The 21,629-nt window shown below is 38.5% G+C and overlaps 1 protein-coding gene across 1 annotated transcript in view; it reads left to right on the plus strand.

Moving 5' to 3' along the window:
• The window catches only part of MTRR (5-methyltetrahydrofolate-homocysteine methyltransferase reductase), a 209,374-nt gene that overhangs the window by 129,571 nt on the left and 58,174 nt on the right, over window positions 1-21,629 (plus strand). Inside the window, exon 10 of the mRNA XM_075212756.1 lies at window positions 3,329-3,371. Coding sequence (XP_075068857.1) covers window positions 3,329-3,371 — 43 coding nt within the window. The remainder of the gene's footprint in view (window positions 1-3,328; window positions 3,372-21,629) is intronic.

Genomic DNA, 21,629 nt, shown 5'->3' on the forward strand with positions numbered 1-21,629 from the left:
TCTCCGTCATTCATAAAGAGGGTAAGGATGTTCATGACTGCGCTAGTTATCGCCCTATCTCCCTGCTTAATATGGATGTCAAATTATATCAAAAATTTGTGCTAATAGACTAAATCGGTCCTTCCTCCCTTATACATTATGATCAGGTTGGCTTTATACCGGGTCGTCAGGCCAGAGACAATACCAGGAGAGTCGATGATCTGATTCATATCATTAATACCAGGAAGGCCCCGCCCATTGTTCTCTCCCTTGATGCCGAGAAGGCTTTTGACAGGATCTCCTGGAGCTTTATGTCCCGAGCCTTATCGGCGTTTGGGATTTCGGGTAACCTCCTCACGGGTATTCAAGCCTTATACTCTTGACCCTCCCGCAAGAGTCATGATCAACGGTTCTCCCTCTGACCTCATCGCCATATACAATGGTACATGCCAGGGGTGCCCTCTGTCTCCTCTCATCTTTGCCCTTGTTATAGAGCCTCTTGCAGCCTCTATCAGGCCTGCCCGAACATAACGGGGTGTGCGGACGGGGAATCTGGAGAGTAAGCTCTCTCTCTTTGTGGACGATGTCCTTCTGACTCTCCTGCAGCCTGAGAAGTCTCTCCCTGGACTCTTTAGCATATTACACCATTATGGGCACCTCTCACGTTACAAGATCAATATTACAAAATCGGAAGCTCTCCTCCTTAATATTCCCTCCCCAGAAGGACTGGTACTCACCTCCCGCTTTAACTTTAGGTGGCAGAGAAAGAAAATGAAATACTTAGGTATCTTCATCACCGACTCCTATGACTCCCTCTACCGGAGAACTACCCGGGCCTCTTTGCTAAGATCAAGTCTGAATTGTTCTCCTGGCGCTCATGATCATTTCGTGGCTGGGCAGGATCATCTCTGTCAAGATGAACCTCCTTCCTAAGCTCCTCTATTATTTCCAGACCCTTCCTGTCCGAGTCCCCTTTCGGATCTGACATCTATCCAAAAATGTCTCTCTAGGTTTATCTGGAACAGCCGACTTCCCAGGATTAAGCTGGCTCTCTTAGAGACCCACCAGAGGTGGTGGTAAGGGTTTCCCGGATTTGAAAATTTACTATTGAGCGGCTCACCTGAGCCAGATTGTAGCCTCCTTCGCCCCCCCCCCCCCCACGCGGCACTGTCGTGGGTTGACATCAAATCCGCTTATCTTAATTTTCCAATTCCGTCCTGTATATGGGGGGTCTCTCAAAACAGACTAGATCTCCCTCACCTCCAATGCCCTACCCTATTATTCTCAGCTGCAATATGGGAGACCTGCCGACCCATCTCAAGATACGGTGTCCTCTCTTACTGTCCTACCTCTTTGGGGTAACCCTGCCTTTCCTCCTGGGCTCTCCTTTGCCTTCTATAGTCCCTGGGTCACTGCGGGAGTTTGATTTGTTGGAGACCTATTATTTCAGGGGGCCTTTATCTCCTGGGATGATCTACGCTCTAAATATCCAAGTCTCCATCCTAAATTCTATGGAAGTATTTCCAGTTACGACACTTTGTGGGCTCTCTCCTCGGGGGGATCCTCTCCCCCTTCTTAGGTCTCCCTTTGAATCTCTATGTCTCTCCTCACCCTTGGGTAGGGACACAATCTCCTCTATCTACAGCTTAATTCTCAATGTACTTTACCTCCGGGCGGTAGGCATGAGAGTGAATGGGAGAGAGATCTGGGCCCCCCCCAGAGGGAGATTATTGGGAAATCATAAGGATCAAGCCGCCACCAGCTCTAATCGACGTTGGTGAAGGAGAACGCATATAAAGTATACTATAGGTGGTATTACACACCTGACAAACTCACTAAAATGTTCCCCTCTAGTTCTCATTATGTTGGTTGGGTTGTGGCCAGATGGGTTCCTTTTTTCATATTTGGTGGTTCCTGCCCTAAAATATCCTCCTTTTGGGATCGAGTTAGGGCCCTCCCTCTCCTCCCTCCTTCCATGCCCTGTCCGGAAAGACCCGTGGTCTTTTCTCTCTGTTACCCTTTGACTGATGATGATAGACAGTCTGCAAAATTGGCCTCCCATGTCCTGTCTGCTGCGCGTTGCCTAGTAGCTAAGTCTTGGAAACAAGTTGAACCCCCACTTTGATGGCCCTGCGATCCTATATCTGGTTTATTGCCCGGATGGAGCAGATTACATACCACCTGCATGATAATAATGATAAATTCCACCAGATTTTGGGCTCCTTGGCTTTACTTATAACCCCATACCTCTTGCACCAACTCCTTCCTTCTAATAGACTCCCTATATTCATAGGCAGCCTGACTCTTGACTCTCGATGCTGTTTCCCTTCCCAGAGAATCTAGTAGTAATCTCCTCTGAACTTTTTGGGGTTTTTTTGCCCCTCTTCTATTTATTTGTTTCTCTTCTTAAAATAGGAAAGATAAGGGTAGGGAATTGTGTGGATAAAGGGAAGTGTGTTCTCTTTTTCCTTTCAGTCTCGGTGGAGACCAGTGCCCCCCCCCCCCCTCCTCCCTTCCCCCACCATTATATTGTTATAAAATGTTATAGTTTCTTGAGTATTCTGGATAACAATTGTATAATTACCGGTCTGTTTGTTGACAAACCTCTGGCTATTTTATATATTTACTACTCAAATATTTTCAGTTTCATTGACATATGCCCATGACATGTACTGTTCACTGTTTTTGTTTCCTGCCCTGCAAATGTACTAATTGTTGATTCTTATCTGTAAATGATTGCTATTTTTCAAAATAAATAGTTAAAAAAAAAAAAATGAACTGTCACACTTAATGTGTATTTTACAAAAAAACGTTTTTCTATGCTTCAGTCTGAGAGAACACTATCTCTCACAAGGTTTTCAAGGCATGGTAGCTGTGAGGATTTATAGCAGAATGTGCAATCAATAGGCTCAATAATTGATTAGTGCAGTAAGCAACTGATTCCCAAAAAGCCATTCAACTTTTGAATATGTTAGCATGAAAAAATGCAATTTAAAAAAAACTGATAACTGTTTATTTTTTTCAGGTTTTTGTCCTTACCCAAAGTTAAATAGCTGATAGGTACTGGTATATTTTGGATATGTCTTCTTTATCATGCATGCTTGAAGCACTAAAGCTAGTCTATTTACCTGGAGAACCTAATTGATGGTGGCAGGTTACCTCTAAAATTAGCATGAACTTGTTTCAGAAAACACAACGAGGATTCTGGAGTAGGGCTTCTTGGATATTTATTACAATTTATGATGGTCAAAAATATATATGGACATTGAATTGTAAAATGGTTTAAATGCCGTAAAGTCAGCCATTGGTTTGTATTTATGCATAACTTTAAGTTTGTTTCTTCCCATAGAGCATCTACCTAGATTACAAGCAAGGCCATACTCTGCTGCTAGGTAATAACACTTCTGTATTCATTGATGCATAGTTGTTCCTTGTGATCTTGCAATGAACTTGTTTTGTATTTTCCTTGTACTACATTTATGTAATTTAAATTATGGATTAAAATCTTCTATGGTATACATATGTAGTGAATATTTTCAGTTGCTGTCTTGGTAGCTTAAGGTAATGTTTCCCCTAGCAACCAATAACAGATCCAACAGGAGTTGCTCTCAGAAGATTTTATTCTTTAATAGTTCTATGATTGAACATTATTAACCTTGTGTAAAATAAAAACTTGAATCCTAAAAAGGAAGCTAAAAGTAAATAGTATAATCTGCAGTATTGAAAGATTTTATCTTTTGCAAAATGTAGAACTATAGGGAAATACATGGAATGTGTTTCTCATTTTCTATAGTTTTAGTGCACAGTAGAGGGACCTACAAATAATAATATTGAAAACCTGATTATCACCTTTAGGAATCTAACCCTGCCTACCCACTATCTATTAATTTGCCTATTACACCTAGTAACAACAGCTGGTCAGTATATTGCAGTAGGGGAGAGGTGAGGTCACGAGATACCTCTTCATTGTGTTTTCCAATTTATTATTATATCTGAGAGGTATAGTTTCTCTGGATACTCACCTTGACCCGCATGAATTAGTGGCTTTCACTGACGGGTACTTTCTTTTTTTTACTTCACATATGTCTCTTTTGATTTTTCACTTTATATGTTGTGTTATTTGTTTTTAATATTCACCACATCTTGTCCTGGGTAAAGTGACAATACTCTATTTTTATGAATGTCAGTTTAAAGTTAAGTTTTTATTTTATACCGGACCGGGGGTGTTATATGTCCCTCTCTCTTGAACCTTGTTAATTTTTTTCTAGTCATAATTTGTTGGACAAGCACCCCCTATTTGAACAAATAATAAAGCATGATATATAAGCACCTAATTTAAGAGTACAGTCTGGTTTTCTTGTGCGAAATCACGCTCTCCATTTGAAACTGATTATCCACAAGAAAATATTGGGAAAAGGCATTATTCATGCTCTTGTTATTTCCCGCCTTGATTTTTGCAACTTTCTCCTCTCTGACCTGCCTGACAAACGTCTGTCCCTCCTGCAATCTATCCTGAATGCAGAGTTGCGACTTATCTTACTCTCTCTTGATTTTCCTCTTCGGCTCTTGTTCAGCGTAACAGATTTAGGACACCTATTTTGGAAATATTTTTGCTAGCTAATATTGCAGCAATACCAAATCCTAAGAATTGATCCACTGACATAATTATTTGAGGAACGCTAAAGCCCAAAATTGAAATTTCTTTGATATGCAGCATTAAGGAAAAACATATTGCTCAGCAGTATCCTGTCACTTCACTGCAGATCCATTATTTATTATTATTTATTATTATTATTTTATTTATATGGGGCCACAAAATGTCAGAAGCACCGTTCAAGGCATTTACATTTGTATACAGTACTGACAGAAATTATTAGTTACATAATATATGAAAAACAAAAGAATATGTTAAAAATGAAAGTATTACCTCTACACTCAGACAGACAGCTTATGCGCTTTATCTTTACATCTATGTCCTAATGGGATCTGATACAGATAAAAAGAAAAAGAATGCTATTATTTGAGCAACTAGGACATCACTAGCCCTGTCCCTGTGATTTGTCAAAGATTCCACTTGGCATTACATGATTCTTTATTTGCTCTAAAGTTTTAAAAGGTCTCCTCCTAACATGAAAATTTGCTGCAGAGGAGTGAAAGAGTATGGTGTGCATATTTAGTTGAACCAGAACCCCTTTCATTTATTTCCAGTATATTGTACAGCTGATTACTACACAGCCTTTGATATGTATTAATTTCAAATTATGTCTCTTTACTGGCTCTTTCAGGGCCTGATTAGAGTTTAACGTAAAGATGTCCAATATGAGTATGGATGTGTTGGCACGCTTGTGTCTGTATTTTAAGTTGCATACATTTTTACATAATTCAAACTTAAATCTAGTGAATTGGGCATCAGGAGCAAATATCTAACAATCATAATTGCCAACTCCAAGACATGCACTCATATTATACAAGTATAACTTATACATCTCATACCTAAGGTATTTCAAGATGCATGCAATTCAAAATATTACTCATGTCAGAAAGGCATGACTAACTTGCATTTACTTGACCTTACTGTACTGTACATGGACATTAAGGCCCCTGACCGACCTCACCAAGCCCAAGGTGCCACAAATGCAAGATATGTTCATCTCTAAACACAAATGTAAGTAATGTGCTCTTTTTAACCATGGGACATCCTTAAGTTGCACAAATGCACTCGCGTTCAACTCAAGACACTATGGGGTATATCTACTAAACTTTGGAGATGTTGCCTATAGCAACCAATCAGATTCTAATTATATATTTTATACATTCTACAAAATGACAGCTAGAATCTGATTTGTTGCTATAGGCAACATCTCCACTTTTTCAACAACGTAGTTTAGTAAATACACCTCTAAATCTTGATTTAAATTTTGACTTTATTTATGAGTTAGCTCCCTGTTTAATAAATTTGGTTGACCCAGGCTGTTTTGGTTTAATTTTAAATGCAAATATTATTATTTTACCTCTTTGGCAAGCACTGTCAATTATATCATTATACAAGCATACCCCAATAGTTCCTGTTTTTTTTGCACTTGTAGTTCCACAATAGTGCTTAATCTATGTTTGTAATCTACTGTTATCCACGGCACCAAGGATGCAAGGAAGATGCCCAATAGTAATTCACTTTGGGAATAATTTATCCTCTTGCTTTAGCAATAACCAGGCCAGTTACTTACTTTAGTAAAGGAAAAGGGTGCATAATTTTTTTGTTCTATTTTTAAATGCTAAAGATATATATGTTGATGCTGTAATACTTCAGGAGCCGCAATAGATCTGCCCTTCTAAGTGTAGATACGGATCAACTCTAACTACACCCCTGCAGTAATCTGCTTGCGCTTTGCGACCCCCGACCAGTCTCTACAAACATATTCAAGTGCAGATTACTTAAAATCCAACAATAACACATTGCGACAAAATGGATTTTACATGCAATCAGGCCTAGTGTATGTATTTCTACAGGAGTGTAGGTTGCCTAGCCCTCTTAGGTTCTAGTTGTTAATTGCACTATATTAAAGGTGATCTCCACTCAGCTGGGGCGCTAGAGAATAGGGTTATCCAGAGAATTTGCAAGCTCTAATTTAATCACACAAAGTGCTGTCTGTCCTTATATCCGGGTTCACCTATTTTGTCACGCAACCTTCCAGAATATCCATAAACTTTGCCCACTGACATTATACTTAACTGGTGTTCCCAATGTTATTCATAACAACAAAATACATGTCCTCATTGAGCCCGTAGTATATAATGGGAGAAAACATCACATGGTAAGTTACTTTTTAAGTGACCACTGCTGGATTGTTTTCACATGACATAACCAGTATTTTATCACACAGATACATATTAAGGGGAAATAAAAAACACTTAATCTTTCAACCTTTGATTAATACCCATAGCAATGTAGAGCTGAACAGAACAGTACTGAAATGTAGCGGGGTATCACAAAACCGTATATGATGATAGAATACCATTAGAGCAAAATTAAAATTAGAGAAAGTTGGTTTCAAACAAGGAGATCCACCCATGTTAAAGTAATAATTAAATTTTTTCACCAAAAGAAACTTTAAGAATAAAATGATATCATTGTTTATTTGTTTTATTTCTGCCTGTCCACAGACCAGACAGCTACTTTTGAAGCAACAAAAGTAGGTTTTATTACAATTTACAAATGTTATATTACAATTGGCTCAGATGGCATATAGGCGTGTCTTGCTCCTTTTGGCTCCCCTGGATACAATGAAGTTTTGGGAGAAATTCCTTGTAAAAGTCTTTGTTCACCAACTTTGATTAGAAACATCTGTTACTTTAATTAACTCCTTCATTCCTGCTCATAACCCTCTCATCAGCTCACACACAAGGATCCAATTGATATAATAAAAACACATCATGTAAATAATTTTCATGTTAATAAATTGGCTTCATCCAAAATAAAACATCTTTGACAGTTTGATAGTTCTCTAAACTATCACACAATATTATGATTATGGGGTTTAATTTGTTCATACAGTTCTATAATTTCTTCCCCTGTATTATTCACTCTCTTAATTTCTCTACTTAATGTTTTCTTACAAAATTTCAACAGTACTGGTATACACTTTAATACAGGGTTGTCCAACCCGCGGGCCGCATGCGGCCCAGCACGCTTGTAAATGTGGCCCAGTAGGAGTTTTGGTTGTGGCAAGGGGGCAGCGCTCTTAATGGACAAAAAAAATCCTGCAAAAAAAAAAAAGAAGAGAAACTACTTACCTTGCGGTCACGTCAGCTGGTACTCCGGCTCCCTCCCTTGTCTCCTCCTCCGTTCAGCGCTCGCAGTGAATGTCAGGTGTGATGTCATCCCGCCCAACATCCATTGCGGAGCGCAGCACAGAGGAGACACCCGCGCGAGAAGAACAATCAGCAGCACAGAATTGGAGAAGAGAAGAGGACAGGAGAACAAGCCGATTAAAGGTAAGTTAAGGGGGATTTTTTTTATTATTTCAAGGGACGCTGACAAGTGAATAAAAGTCACCTGGTCCTGAAGCATCATGCAATAATACGGAATTCTTATTTCGGCCAAGCCTACCACCCTACCGGGAGTATGGACACTCGTTCTCAATAGATCTCTATTGGAGCACCACCGATCCCATATCTATATCACAAGTCTTGCATTAGTACCCATTATGTCAGGTTCATGGACTAAGATTATTTAGCCGCAACGGATCACTAACTATTGGTAATATACCTTATTTGTGCCTCCCGCTAAGACACACTTTGTATTTGGACATCTTTTGGAGTTTCACTGTTATTCTCCAGCTCGATACCATATTTATTTATATTTGTACAATCTGTTATCTGTTTGATACATTCTGTGATTGCTACTTATCACTGCATCTGTATATACTTAATGGTTATGACATACCTGCATTATATGTGCGTGATACACGTCGAATAGACACCTAGGTCCCCCTACCCGGGGCAGTACCTTACTTGTAATCCTGAATATCCTAAATATCCTATCATTATCCCGTGTGGATATATGCTACACATTGTCATCCGGATATTGTACTACCGCTCTATTACCACCTTTTGACATTGTTTATTGTGGTAAATATTATACTGATTAAATTTCTTTATCTGTCCTCTTTTTGCGCCTAGGGACTAATCATTTTCATCTATCTCTCCTTCCAAGGGTTGGAACTTCCCTTTAGCTTTACCCCTGCAGGCAGCAACCCTCTTACCAATATAAGGGAGCGCTGACCCATCTATCGTTGTCTAATACATGTAGCAGCAATTTTAAGTAAAGAGGCCGTGTTTCATTATATTTTCCAGCAACTGGTCTTCCCTTTAGCACAGTGGTTCCCAAACTTTTGCAGTTCGCGGCACCCTTAGAGTCTCCATAATTTTTTTCAAGGCACCCCTCCAAAATAATTATCGAGCATTCCCGTTTTATAAGCAGTCAAAAAAAAAACGTTAGAAGTATTTAGGTCAGCACAGAGATACTTATTTAGTTGTATGCAAAAATAATACACATAAATCCAAGGGTAAAGAATATTTTTATATATTTTTTTTTTTAAATTATATTTCTGTCAAAGAATAATTTACAGCTAACTCACACTGTGCCCTCTTTTGCATCTCCACGCACTCTGTGCCCCCTCTGCATCACCACGCACTCTGTGCCCCCTCTGCATCACCACGCACTCTGTGCCTCCGCGCTCTGCGTCCCTCTGCCTCCGCGCTCTGCCCCCTCTGCCTCTGCGCTCTGCATCCTTTCAGCCCCCTCTGCATCCGCACTCTGTCCCCTCTGCATCAGTGCTGTGCCCTCTCGCTCTGCCCCCTCTGTATCCCGCCATGGACAGGAAGAAAAAGAAAACAAAAAGAAAAACTTACCAATCTGGTGGCGCCCGGGACCCAGCATCCTCTCTCCTGACGCTTCTCACTGAATATGTCGGGCATTATGACGTCACGCCCGGCACTCAGTGAGGAGGGAGGAGGTTGCTGGGTCCCGGGCGCCGCTGGATTGGTAAGTTTTTCTTTTCTTCTTCTTCTTTCTGGCCACGGCACCCCTGTGACAGCGCCGCAGCACCCCTGGGAGCCGTGGCGCACAGTTTGGGAACCTAGGCTCTAGTTAATTAAGCAACTCTGTAAAATTTAAAGGTATTGGCAACAATCCAACATTTTGGTGTCCATGCAGTGTATGTGTAAATATCCAACACTTATTTTAATTGCTCGTCCTATCGTACTATTTTACACGTTTTCAGGAGGGTTATCACAATATTGACATATACACATTTCATCTCCAATTATTTATCTTTTAATTCTTCCTTATATGTGTCATTATTGTATGTGTTTTTAGTCATGAGTAGAATGAATGATGAAGACAGTTTTGATTCTCTATTTTTTACGACTATATGCCCCCATTTCCTCAAAAGCACTACCGGATCTTACCATCAGGTCCTCATAAACAAATGTCCATAAAAAAATAATATAAGGTATAAAAAAAAAAATCATGCCTATAGCGGTGACAACAATAATAAGGATATCTTCCTTTGACTTCTGGGTCAGATTCTTCTTTCCGAACCACCATCTTTGTTCAAGTCCTAAAACAAAATTGTTCTATCTGGTTCCAAAACTAATAGTCTCTGAGTCTTACCAGGTCACTGTCTGATCGACTACCTTCTTGCAGTGTGATATGTGAATCCAAGTTTTTATTTCAGCAACTTTCAATGCTGTGGTCATTCCCATTGATCTGTCAAATAACTAGAACATTAAAAATTTCTGACCATAACTTTTTCCTGGCTGTATATTCTGACAGCTCTAAATAGGCATTTGTAGTACAATCTGCTTCAAAGTCTCTTGTTGCTTTTGTAACTGCTTACTCATCTCATTCAGGTACTTAACAGTTACATCTTGAATACATTTTAAAAGTCTCTTGTGGGCTGATAATAATATTGGGTTGTCTTCTGAACAAAATCTCATATGGTGAAAAAATTTAATGGAAGTCTGGGAGTGGTTCTGATGCTACACAATATTAGAGATAAAACCTCTAACTAAATCATCCCTGTATTCTTCATCACTTTACTCAGCGTATTTTATATACCATTAAATTGTTTCAATATCTTATTTTTTATTCTTGGTAAAATACATTGTTTTTAAAAACTTATACAGTGAAATGTGTACCTCTGTCATTCTCAATGATTGGTGATATACCATATGTATACACAAATTCATATACCAATTTCTTTGCTGTAAATACTGCAGTGCAACTTGCAGTAGAATTACACTTCTATCCCACTTAGAAAACAAACATGTCTACAAACATTAGTATATACTGTAGATTACAACATTTGGCATTTGGATGAAGTCAATTTTTTTTATTTTTTTTTAAACAATTTTTATTGAGGTATACAATTGAATGCATTATGAAATAAATACATATTTTCACATTTTTCAAACAATTCAATAAGTCAATAACATCCCCTATCTCCTCTTCTCAATTAATCCATCTTGCCTAGGACTTAACCATTAGAAGGTGGAGATAAGTCAATCGGAGGGTCCGCTGAGACCATTCTTAACCCGTACCACTCAGTATTGTGGAAGCTATTCCAAAGTTGTGTACGTATGATACAGGGTAAGAGAGTTATAAAGCTTTCCCATGCGTCAAAGAACTGCTTTACTCTAACCTCTTTCTGCAAAGACGTCTCTATCCAATCCATTCGGAATATGTGATAGAGCTTTTCTTTAAAAAGGGAAAACATAGGAGGGGAATCCTGGGCCCAGACCTGGAGTATGCTCTTCCTGGCTGCAGCCGAGACTGCTAATAGTAGTTTCTTGCATCCTTTACCAACTTTGCAAGTACTTGGAAGTATTCCGAATATCGCCCATTCCGGAGATAGAGGCGCATAATTTACCAGGTGTGTATTAGAGAATCTCCAAATCTGGGTCCAGAATCGTTTAATTAGGGGACACTCCCAAAAACAGTGTGTCAAATCCGCTCTCGGAGACCCACATTTCGGACAACAGTGCGATTCTGATAGACCTATCTGAAATTGACGAGATGGAGACAGATATGCCCTATGATAGATATTTAGGAACATTTCTGTGTAGGTCATGGCCGGTAATATTTTAATGGAATTGGTCAGTGCCTTTAAAAGAACCTCTGGTGTCAGGTGATGGGAATTGTTCCTGCCACAATGAAAGGCCAGTTTTAGAATGGTTATAGTCAAATTGGGTTTGTAATAGGGAATAATGCTGTGAGATGGCTTGACGGGTCAGGGGAGGTCTCGAAAGCATAGCCTCCAAGGGATTATCCCAATCCTCCGGAGAGATTTTACTCAGTACTGTATTAATGTAATGTTGGCATTGAAATATTGCTAGATGATTAAGGGGCTAGTTGTGGATAAGTAGAGCTTATTTGAGTATAAGTCATAGGTTTTCGCGTATTTGCATCAATTAATGATCTTATCTTAGTAATTCCTAATTTCGCCCATTTATCAAATGGCAAGGAAGCTGATCCGTCCTGAAAGTAAGGGTTGTTTAATAATGGGAGGTTCATTGAAATTTAAGGGCTTAAATGGTATATGTGGCAAAGCCTATGCCAAAGTTTACGGACAGTATACAAGATTGGATTATTTATAGTCTGAATTGGAAGTTCTCTTTCATGTAGATGAATAAAGGCTAATAAGCTAAGGTTAGGAATGAAATTCTAATCTAATGTAGTATTAGTATAAGTATACGTGTTATGCAACCAGTCTTTAAGGTGTCGCATTTGGGCCGCTTGGTTATATTTGGTAAATTCAGTCCTCCTCTATTTTTTGACTGTTGTAATTTGATCAACCCAATTCGCGTTTTTTTGGAATTCCAAATAAAAGGTCTAAAGTCTGCATCCAGTTTCAGTGCATCTAATCTGGTTAATAATAACGGTAAAACTTGTAATGGATACATTAGTTTAGGAAATATGATTATTATTATTATTATTATTATCGTTTATTTGTTAGGTGCCACAAGGTTTCCGCAGCGCCGAACATGGTACAAACAGTAGACTATACAGGGTAAAACAGTACAGGACAAAAACACAAAGTACCAGTACTTCAGAAACTCCAAGCAGGCAGATACAGTAGAGACGGAGCAGAAGAACAGGTATGGAGACAGGAGGGAAGAGGGCCCTGCTCATTCGAGCTTACATCCTAAGGGGATGATCATTTTAATTATGTTTATTCTACCTCCATAGGAGAGGCATAGATGTTTCCAACCTTTCATCTCATGTTCCACTACATTTATCACCCTAGAGATATTAAGATTATATAGAGAGTGAATATCTTTTGGTAGTTGGATGCCCAGGTATGGCATGGCTGACTTTGCCCATGTAATGGGAATATCCCGTGCCCATGTTGGGACTATGACACCCTTTCCCAGATACATAGCAGTAGATTTTTCAAAATTGACAGAGAACCCGGAGACAGAACCAAACTCCACTATTCGGTCCATTAGGGATTTAAGTGAGACTTCAGGATTAGATATGTAGATCATTACATCATCAGCAAAAGCTGTAATTTTGATTTCCTGATCTCCAATCCTTATTCCCTTCCAGTTGCGTCCAGTTTTGCAAGACTCTGAGCATAGGGTCCAATACCAAATTAAAGAGTAATGGAGAGAGTGGACATCCCTGGCGAGTGCCTCTATACATTTCCAGTGGGGAACCCGTGATACCATTGACCAATAGAGATGTTTTAGGGGAGGTGTAGAGAAAGGCTACAAGTGCTCTAAATTCTGCATGAGAGAATTTTGTTTAGAAAGGGCCATGCAACAGAATCGAAAGCCTTTTGAGCATCTAAACTAAGGATCATGTTTGAGGTGGGGTTTACACTTGAGGCCACAATCGCTGATATGGCTGTCCTAATACCTTTGACCGAGTGGCGTCCTGCTACAAATCCCAGCTGATGGGATGTTAACAAACCAGGAAGGATACCTTGTAAACGGTCCGCCATAATCTTTGCTAAAAGTTTGTAATCTGGTTTAAAAGAGTAATAGGGCGATAAGATCCTTCAATCATAGGGTCCTTACCTGGTTTAGGGATAAGGACTGTATGGGCTACATTAAACGATGGGTATACAGGGCGTTCTCTATGTATCATTGAAAACAAATCCACTAAAACATGAGTCAGATCTCCCTCAAGGATATTATAATACTCTGCCGTAAAGCCATCTGGGCCTGGTGTTTTATTGAGTTTCAAATGTTTGATTGCAATCTCTACATCTCGGGAAGTGATATCTTTTGCCATAACTTCTCTTTGTTCTGGTGTTAATGAAGGCAATTTGGCCTCAGTTAAAAGTTTGGACATTAGCTGGGGATTTGGTGTAGAGACCTTGTATAGGGCCGAATAGTAAGCCTGGAAGGTTTCTAATATCTCTTCCGATTTGGTAAGAATCTTAGATGAATTATGGGCTTTAAGAGCAATTATATGACTTTTACGTTTCCGAGGTTTGTTTATATTTGCAAGTAATTTGCCAGCTTTATTTCCCAATCTGAAAAATTTATTTTTTGAAAAATCAATTTGTTGTTTTGCTTGGGAAGTCAAGAAACTCTCTAAGAGTTGTCTCGTCTCACGATAAGCAGACCATGACATATCCGACTGGTCAGAAGCAAACCTGGCAAATGCCTCAGCCAATAATTTGCTCAAATTATCATAAATTTCCTCAGCCTTCTTACGATGCCTAGACACATACGCAATTATGTGTCCCCTCATAACTGCCTTTGAAGCGTCCCAGAATAGAACTTTGGCATCCCATTGGTCAATGTTATCATCTAGATATTCAGCCCATCTGTGTCTTAGAAATTGTTGAAAATGATCAGAATTGTATAGGTAAGTAGGAAATCTCCAATGCCTAAATCTCCGTCTTGAGTTCGGATTTTGGATCGCAAGAGAAATCATTGCATGGTCCGAGATAACTATATCAGCAATGTCTGCCCTACGAACCCACGGCATTAGGGTGTCCGTGACTAATGAATAGTCTATCCTCGAAAAAGATCTATGTACATTACAAAAGAAAGAATAGGATCTGTCTGATGGGTTTAAGAGGCGCCACGGATCAACCATGCCACACCTGGACATCAGGGCAAAAAAGCATTCCAAAGCCCTTGGGTTAGTTGTAGAAGATGCATTTGACCTATCATATTTTGGATCAATAACGGAATTGAAGTCACCTGCTATCACAAGGTTAGGGGTGTCACATTGTAAGACAAGTTGAATTAGAGACTGATAGAAGTCACGTTGTGATCCATTGGGGGCATAAATATTCAAGAAGGTATATTTTTCATCATTAATTTGTAAAGAAATTAGTAGATATCGACCCTCAGGGTCTATGACTGTATCCAAAACTGTATACTGGAGGTGTCTAGCTATTATTATGGCTACGCCTCTGGTTTTTGTTTTATATGAGGCCGAAATACATTCCCCAACCCAGCCTCCCCGCAAGATAAAACCATCATCCTTTCTCCAATGTGTTTCTTGTAGAAACGCAATATCTATATGAGCTCTTTTGAGGTGGGTAAGGACTTTTTTACGTTTAATAGGAGAATTAAGCCCACCCACATTCCAAGATGACAAATTAATGGTCTGTGGAGTATTAGGTTCCTGGGAATCCAGCTGCGTAGGTTGCATTTTTAACAAATACCCACAATTGGGCAATTAGTCAAACCAAATGTGTGTAGGTAGAGGTTGCAAACAAACCCCACCAAAACCATCAATAAGTAAACTTGATCCAAACCATGGGATTCACCACCCCACATTTGTAAAATGAGACATTGGATATTTAACCTTTTTGTGAAATATGAAAACAAAGTATATAATGCATTACATTTTCTATACCTCAAACTTTTTCTTAACATTTTCCTAACCAAATTTTGCATGTGATCTCTGGGAGTATTACCAGAGATCACAGAACCTTTAACAATGAACATTTGTAACATAACTAAATACATACGCACATACATGTGTATACATATAGAGAGAGTTTACATTATCAACATAATCAGGTATCACATAGTCACTATGTGTGTTATCAACCTTCTAACGCCATGTTATCTAGGTCTAGAATGCTATATCATTCAAGTCAGTGCATTATAAGGGGAGCGAGCTCCAGCTGGCGACCTTAAATGCGGAGTAGGCACTTGAAAATGACTCTTTGCCATCTCCGGATTTTCAAAAATTAGTGTACGGCCATTCTCCACTACTCTGAGCTTAGCTGGGTACAGAAGAGCGAAACTTTTGTTATTACCAGCCAAGAACTTGCAAACTGGTGTAAACTCTTTTCTCTTCTGTGACAACATAGCTGAATAGTCTTGAAATATCAGTATTCTATTACCCTCAATCTCTAATTGTTTCTTCCTCCTGAATGCTATCAATATTTTCTCCTTATCTTTGAAATCTAAGAACCTAGCCAAAACAGGTCGAGGTCTAGTAGAGTTACCCTCTCTAATTGAGCCCAGATGGTGGGCTCTTTCCATTTGTAAATTATCTATTTCGTCATGTAAATTGAGAGCAACCACTAGGTCTTGGCTAAGGTAAGAGGATAAGTCAGGCCCTTTCACCGATTCTGGAATACCTATAAACCTTAGGTTATTTCTTCGACTGCGGTTTTCTAAATCATCAATTTTTTCTTGCATTTGTGACCATCTACTCGAATCTTGTTCAGATTCATTTTGCAATGCTAGAACATTATCCTCCACATCGCTGGTACGTTGTTCCAGCGTGTTAATTCTAGCCGTGTTTTCTGCTATTTTGGCCACAGCCGCATCAAAGGTATCCTGAATAGCTCCGAATTTTTGGTCTATAATAGGAAGGAGAATGTCTAGAATAGTCTGAGCCGTGTCTGTACTTGTAGTATCAGTGCCTTTAGTAAGAGGAGTTTGGTTCCCCTCCTCCACGTCCCCCGCTGAGAGGGGCGAGGAAGGAGAGGAAGCATCTTTGCTCGCTCCAGGCTTGTTTTTGCCCGTTTTACTCTGATTCAGCTTGCTGTTTCCGCGCTTGGATGAATTTTTGTTACAATATTTTTCCATTGCTAAGTAAACCAATTACAATTATAAGGCACTAATCCAAAATTCCGACAAAGATTATTGCATTAGGAATTCAACAATATGCGACTAAGGTTATGTTGTAAACTCTCTCTTCTTACATTAAGCTAATCACATATTAGTGGATGAGAGAAAATTAAAATAAAAGAAGTATCAAAGAACAAAAGTATCAAAATTACTTTTTGATCCTGTAGTGTCGATACTATACCAGAGTGTCAGGATATTTATATGAACTGTTGATTTAGACGTTTACATCAATATTTCAACACTAATAAGCAATATTTAGTAGTAAGCCACTCAACACATGTAATTATACATATCTAATTTCAGGAACGTAACAATGGTTATCTGCGTTCTATAGGTCCACTTGCGTGACCGAACTCCGGGGAGAGAATGAAGAGATTTGTTAAAACGCTGTCAACTAGGTGTACCGCCCACCAGAAGTTCCTGTTGTTAGATATTTAATCAGTCATTTAGGCAGGGCGAGTTTTGAAGCTTGTAGTTGTTATCAGCCTTGGAGAGATGATGAGGGGCACAAAGAACCACTCTGTCATATATAATTTATTCAGTGGTAGTAACGTAGCTTGTACGGAGTCAGATTTGTTGTGAAATCAAAGATGATCTTTGAAGCAGAACTATAGATGACCACTAGGTGTCAGAAATCCTTGGTTGTAGACTGCTACAGACAGTAAGTAGCTGTATTGTATATCTTTCATGTAGAGAGGTATGACAGATCTGCTGTGTTTATTGGATTAGGATTGAAGTATTGTCATGTATCCATAGCATGTGGCCCCTTTGTTAAGTGAGTGGAATTGCAATGTTATTATCCCAAGCAGGTAATCAATTGGTATTTCCACAACTATTCTGCACTGCTGAATCAGCGTTGGTGCATCATCCCCAAATTTATTGGGTAAAACATTCAGCAGTATTGATGTTCACTGTCTCTGTTTGTTATGCAGCAATAGTGTGTAGGGGCTGTTCAGGTGGAATGGAAGGGGTTAGTTCCTCCTTACCTCCGCTGCATATCCCTTTTTTTTTTTTTTCTCCCAACGTCTCAGGATGGCTCCCAACAGGCACCACGGGGTCTGATTCACCGGAAGAGAAGGCAGTGATGGTGGTCTGCCACTTCCGGTTTCACTTCACCAGCACCACGAGTTACAAGTAAGGCTTTCAGGAGGGGATCTCCGCGTCTGTGTACCTCACATGAGGGATCAGGCTTTCTCCTCTGAGATCTCGCCTCCGCCGTCAGTCCGTCTCAGCCGCGCCTCCTCTCCGGGTTATCCCCTCTGTCCTGTCTCAGTCTAAGTCGCTGGGACGCTTGAGCGCTTGGTAGGTGGGCGCCCTTCCCCACACAGGACTCAGGGCTGATTTGCGTGATTGGGGCAATCATAATCCGCCTCCAAAATGCACTTTTGGTTCTTTCTGTGCGGAGCTCCGTCCAGATGCGACTGTCCCGCTCGGCTTCCAAGCCACGCCCCCCCGGATGAAGTCAATTTTATATTATCTGGAATAAGTCTCTGCAGGAGAGATATGTGATTCTACAGATATGGCTTTAACTGGATTCTTCCTTAGGCAAATAAAGCATAAACCAGCCTTTTTACCTGCATGAGAAAAGAAGCCAGGTGCACACCAGTAGGCCTCAAGTCCACACATCATACCGTCCTTGTCTAAATGAGTCAGACCATAGGCTGCTTTTGCCAGTGCTGGTAGGTAAGCCTTTGGGGCCACTGATCTATCTTTACCATCTTTCCATGTACCATTTGTATCTTGTACCTTGTACACATCTCTTCAACTTCCAGAGGGCCAATTCCTGTGGATAACAAAACTTTTACATTCTGATTAATTTCTGATCAGTAATTAACTGAAACAACAACAAATTCAAGTCCTGTGAAATGTTAATTAGTAATGGACTTCTTACTACACCTATTGTAACTTCATCTGTCCTTTTATTACCTAATGCAATTGATCAGTATTACTTGTGTGATCTTAACACTTAATCACTGCTACCTGCAATGACATCTGAATAGCATCTAGCATCTTCTTTACATGTTGAAAATGTGATATCAAAGTACCTGCTACAGTTAGACAATCTCTAAACCACCACAATGCACAGAATACATATCTACTATCTGTCTAGATGTTTAATACTTTTGGCTTGCGCCAACTCACACACTGTTGTGAGTGCTACTTGCATATCTTATACATAACTTTCCAATCTCATTTTATCTATGATAACTACCATCTATATAAAAATTATACCTATTCCTATTAAGTGTGTATCCTCAATGTCAAATCTAGCAGTAAAGGTTCTAGTCCAAAAATTCCATACAGTCATAAATAGGCATTAATTCATCAAAAATTTCATATACTTATCAGTACTATCATTCACCCTTTGTGCATTCCTATGCACACTAATTAAGAACATAATAGTATTAAATTATTAATATTACACCAGCAAATGGTAAGATAAAGAAGAGCCCTAAGAGCTCATTTCCAATTTACAAATCTGGCAGCGAAGATGTCATGTTTGTGCAAAATACATCAAGAGCAAAACAGCATACGATATGAAAAGGGATAATTCATGACTAGATATTCTGCTTTATCCATGAGTAATGCTACAGTTGCAAATACTTTTAAACAGATTGACAATGAATGGGTATCTATGTCTAAAATCAGCACTATAATAAACAATAAGTATTTGATAGTTTCCATGTAAACTCCAGCTACACACCCCTAGAAAGATGTGCACTTGTGATTTATTTAGCGACTAGTGCATATGCAGAATAACTTGTACTCTTTCTGAGGAAAGATGTCAGTCCTTGGGTCAAGCAATAACCCAAATACTTAACCTGAATCTGGTAAGTTTGCAGTTTATTTCTGGAAACCGTGCAGCCATGTTGATATTGGAATATTAACAGCTAAAATTAGTGTCTACAAGGACTGTAAAAAAAAACAAAGTAAGTTATTAACATATAAGATCCATACAAAATCACAGTGTAATATAAAAGTCTCAGGAGAATCAGACAATAAAATTAATAGTTCAACATCTAAAGTTTTCAAGGGGAGAAAAAAAATACTCTGCTGTTGGTCACAAATCTGCAGATGTGTTTTTTTTTTTCAAACTTTAACAGCCATTTATCTACGCTCTGTTATGTGTCTATATATATATATATATATATATATATATATATATATATATATATATATATATATATATATATATATATATATATATATATATATACACACACACACATATATACATACATACGTGTACCCATCTAATGTGATATTTTAACCACATCTTATACATAATAATCTTTAAGCTAAAGAATAGTAAATGTTTTAATCAGGAAAAGCTTATATTAATCAACTCACAGGAGAAAATACATAGTTAGCAACACAATGATATTAAATATTAGTAGTTTTAGTATGATTAAAAATGTCATTCATGCACAGCATTTAGAATTATCACAAAATTGAACAATGTCCCTTAGGCATGGGAATTTCCAATACCCATGATAAATTTCTGACTACCTAACAAATATGGGGGTTTTTTTTTCAATTAAATTTACAGTTCGCTCTTTCTGATATACTAAAGCAGCCCCTGTGCCATCTACTGGATACTTCTAGTATTGCAGCCACTCCCTATTAAATTATTTGTATTGGGATAATTCTCCAACTCTTTTATTTTTTTATCATGTGTCTTTTCCGACATAACTGTTTCAGAATCACCTAGATCAGATTCAGGTGACTATAAAACACTTTTTTTTTTTTTCAGTTCTAAGCCCTTTCACTCTGTCAAGAAATACTTCAGTATCAATAACTTTGTTTTCTGATTTTTCAATTTCTGTTTGCACATTATCCAAAATATTTTTTATCAAAGGACCCTTTACTTGGAAACTGCTTATCACAATGATTAGTCATATTCATACAGCCTTACACAAATCACTCAAAACACATTTTTTTTTTAGCCCCGCAGTTCTACAAACATATAACTTTTTTTTCTATCTAAACCTATGGACAATCTATTTCTCATACTTCACAGAGAATTTATCCCCCGCAGTACATAAATCGCTCATTATATTTTATATTCAACTTTATTTTATTTTTATTTAAAATTTTTAAGAACTAGACCCTGCAGTACACAAGTCCAATTTTCTCAAATTGAATGTGACCCGCAGTGCGCAATCAATCGATAGTGGCCCCGCAGTTCCACTATTCAGAAAGTCCATTAGGCCTCACGTCTGAGCGATAGTCTCAATCTCAACACTGTATTCAGTGACTACATAGATTTATTAAGTCTTTATTTTATCACTTAACTTCTCAACACTCATTAACACACACTCATACTCAGATAAGCAGTTCACAAAGCAGCTTCCCTTGAACTCAGGCAAATATTATTTAAAATTGCCTACATTCCAATAACAGGAATACATATGATGTTCTGTTTAGCAAAGTGGCAGACAGAAATATGTAACACTTTAAACTCCTACTTTTAAATTCTAAAACCGTTACTATGAACAAAAATAATAAGCTAAAAGTTCAAATTTCTGCAACACAAGTTTCAGTGGAAAGTAAAATAGACACAAAATAACCAGTTTGAAAGAAAAAAATAAATAAATGTACACCATAGATTGCAAACGGATCGGCAATAACTTACCTTCCTTTATAAAAGATAAAAGTCCATCTTCCACCATACATTCCAATACTAGAAATCCAAATGTCCTTTTCCAAATCAAATATGTTGAGAAATCTCAGCAGTGACTCCAATTTTGTTAAAGTAATAATTTAATTTCTGCAGCAAAAGAAACTTTAAGAATAAAAATGATATCATTGTTTATTTACAAAATAAAAGCTTGCGCTGTGATAATATTATCAGTCCAAATTTCAGTCTCTGAAATTCTGCCTGTCCACAGACCGGACAGCTACAATTGGTAGATGATATATAGACGTGTCTTGCTCCTTTTGGCTCCCCTGGATACAATTGAGATTTGGGAGAAATTCTTGTAAAAGTCTTTGTTCACCAACTTTGATTAGAAACATCTGTTCCTTTA

This window comes from Mixophyes fleayi, chromosome 5, assembly GCF_038048845.1.
Source record: "Mixophyes fleayi isolate aMixFle1 chromosome 5, aMixFle1.hap1, whole genome shotgun sequence".
NCBI lineage: Eukaryota > Metazoa > Chordata > Amphibia > Anura > Limnodynastidae > Mixophyes > Mixophyes fleayi.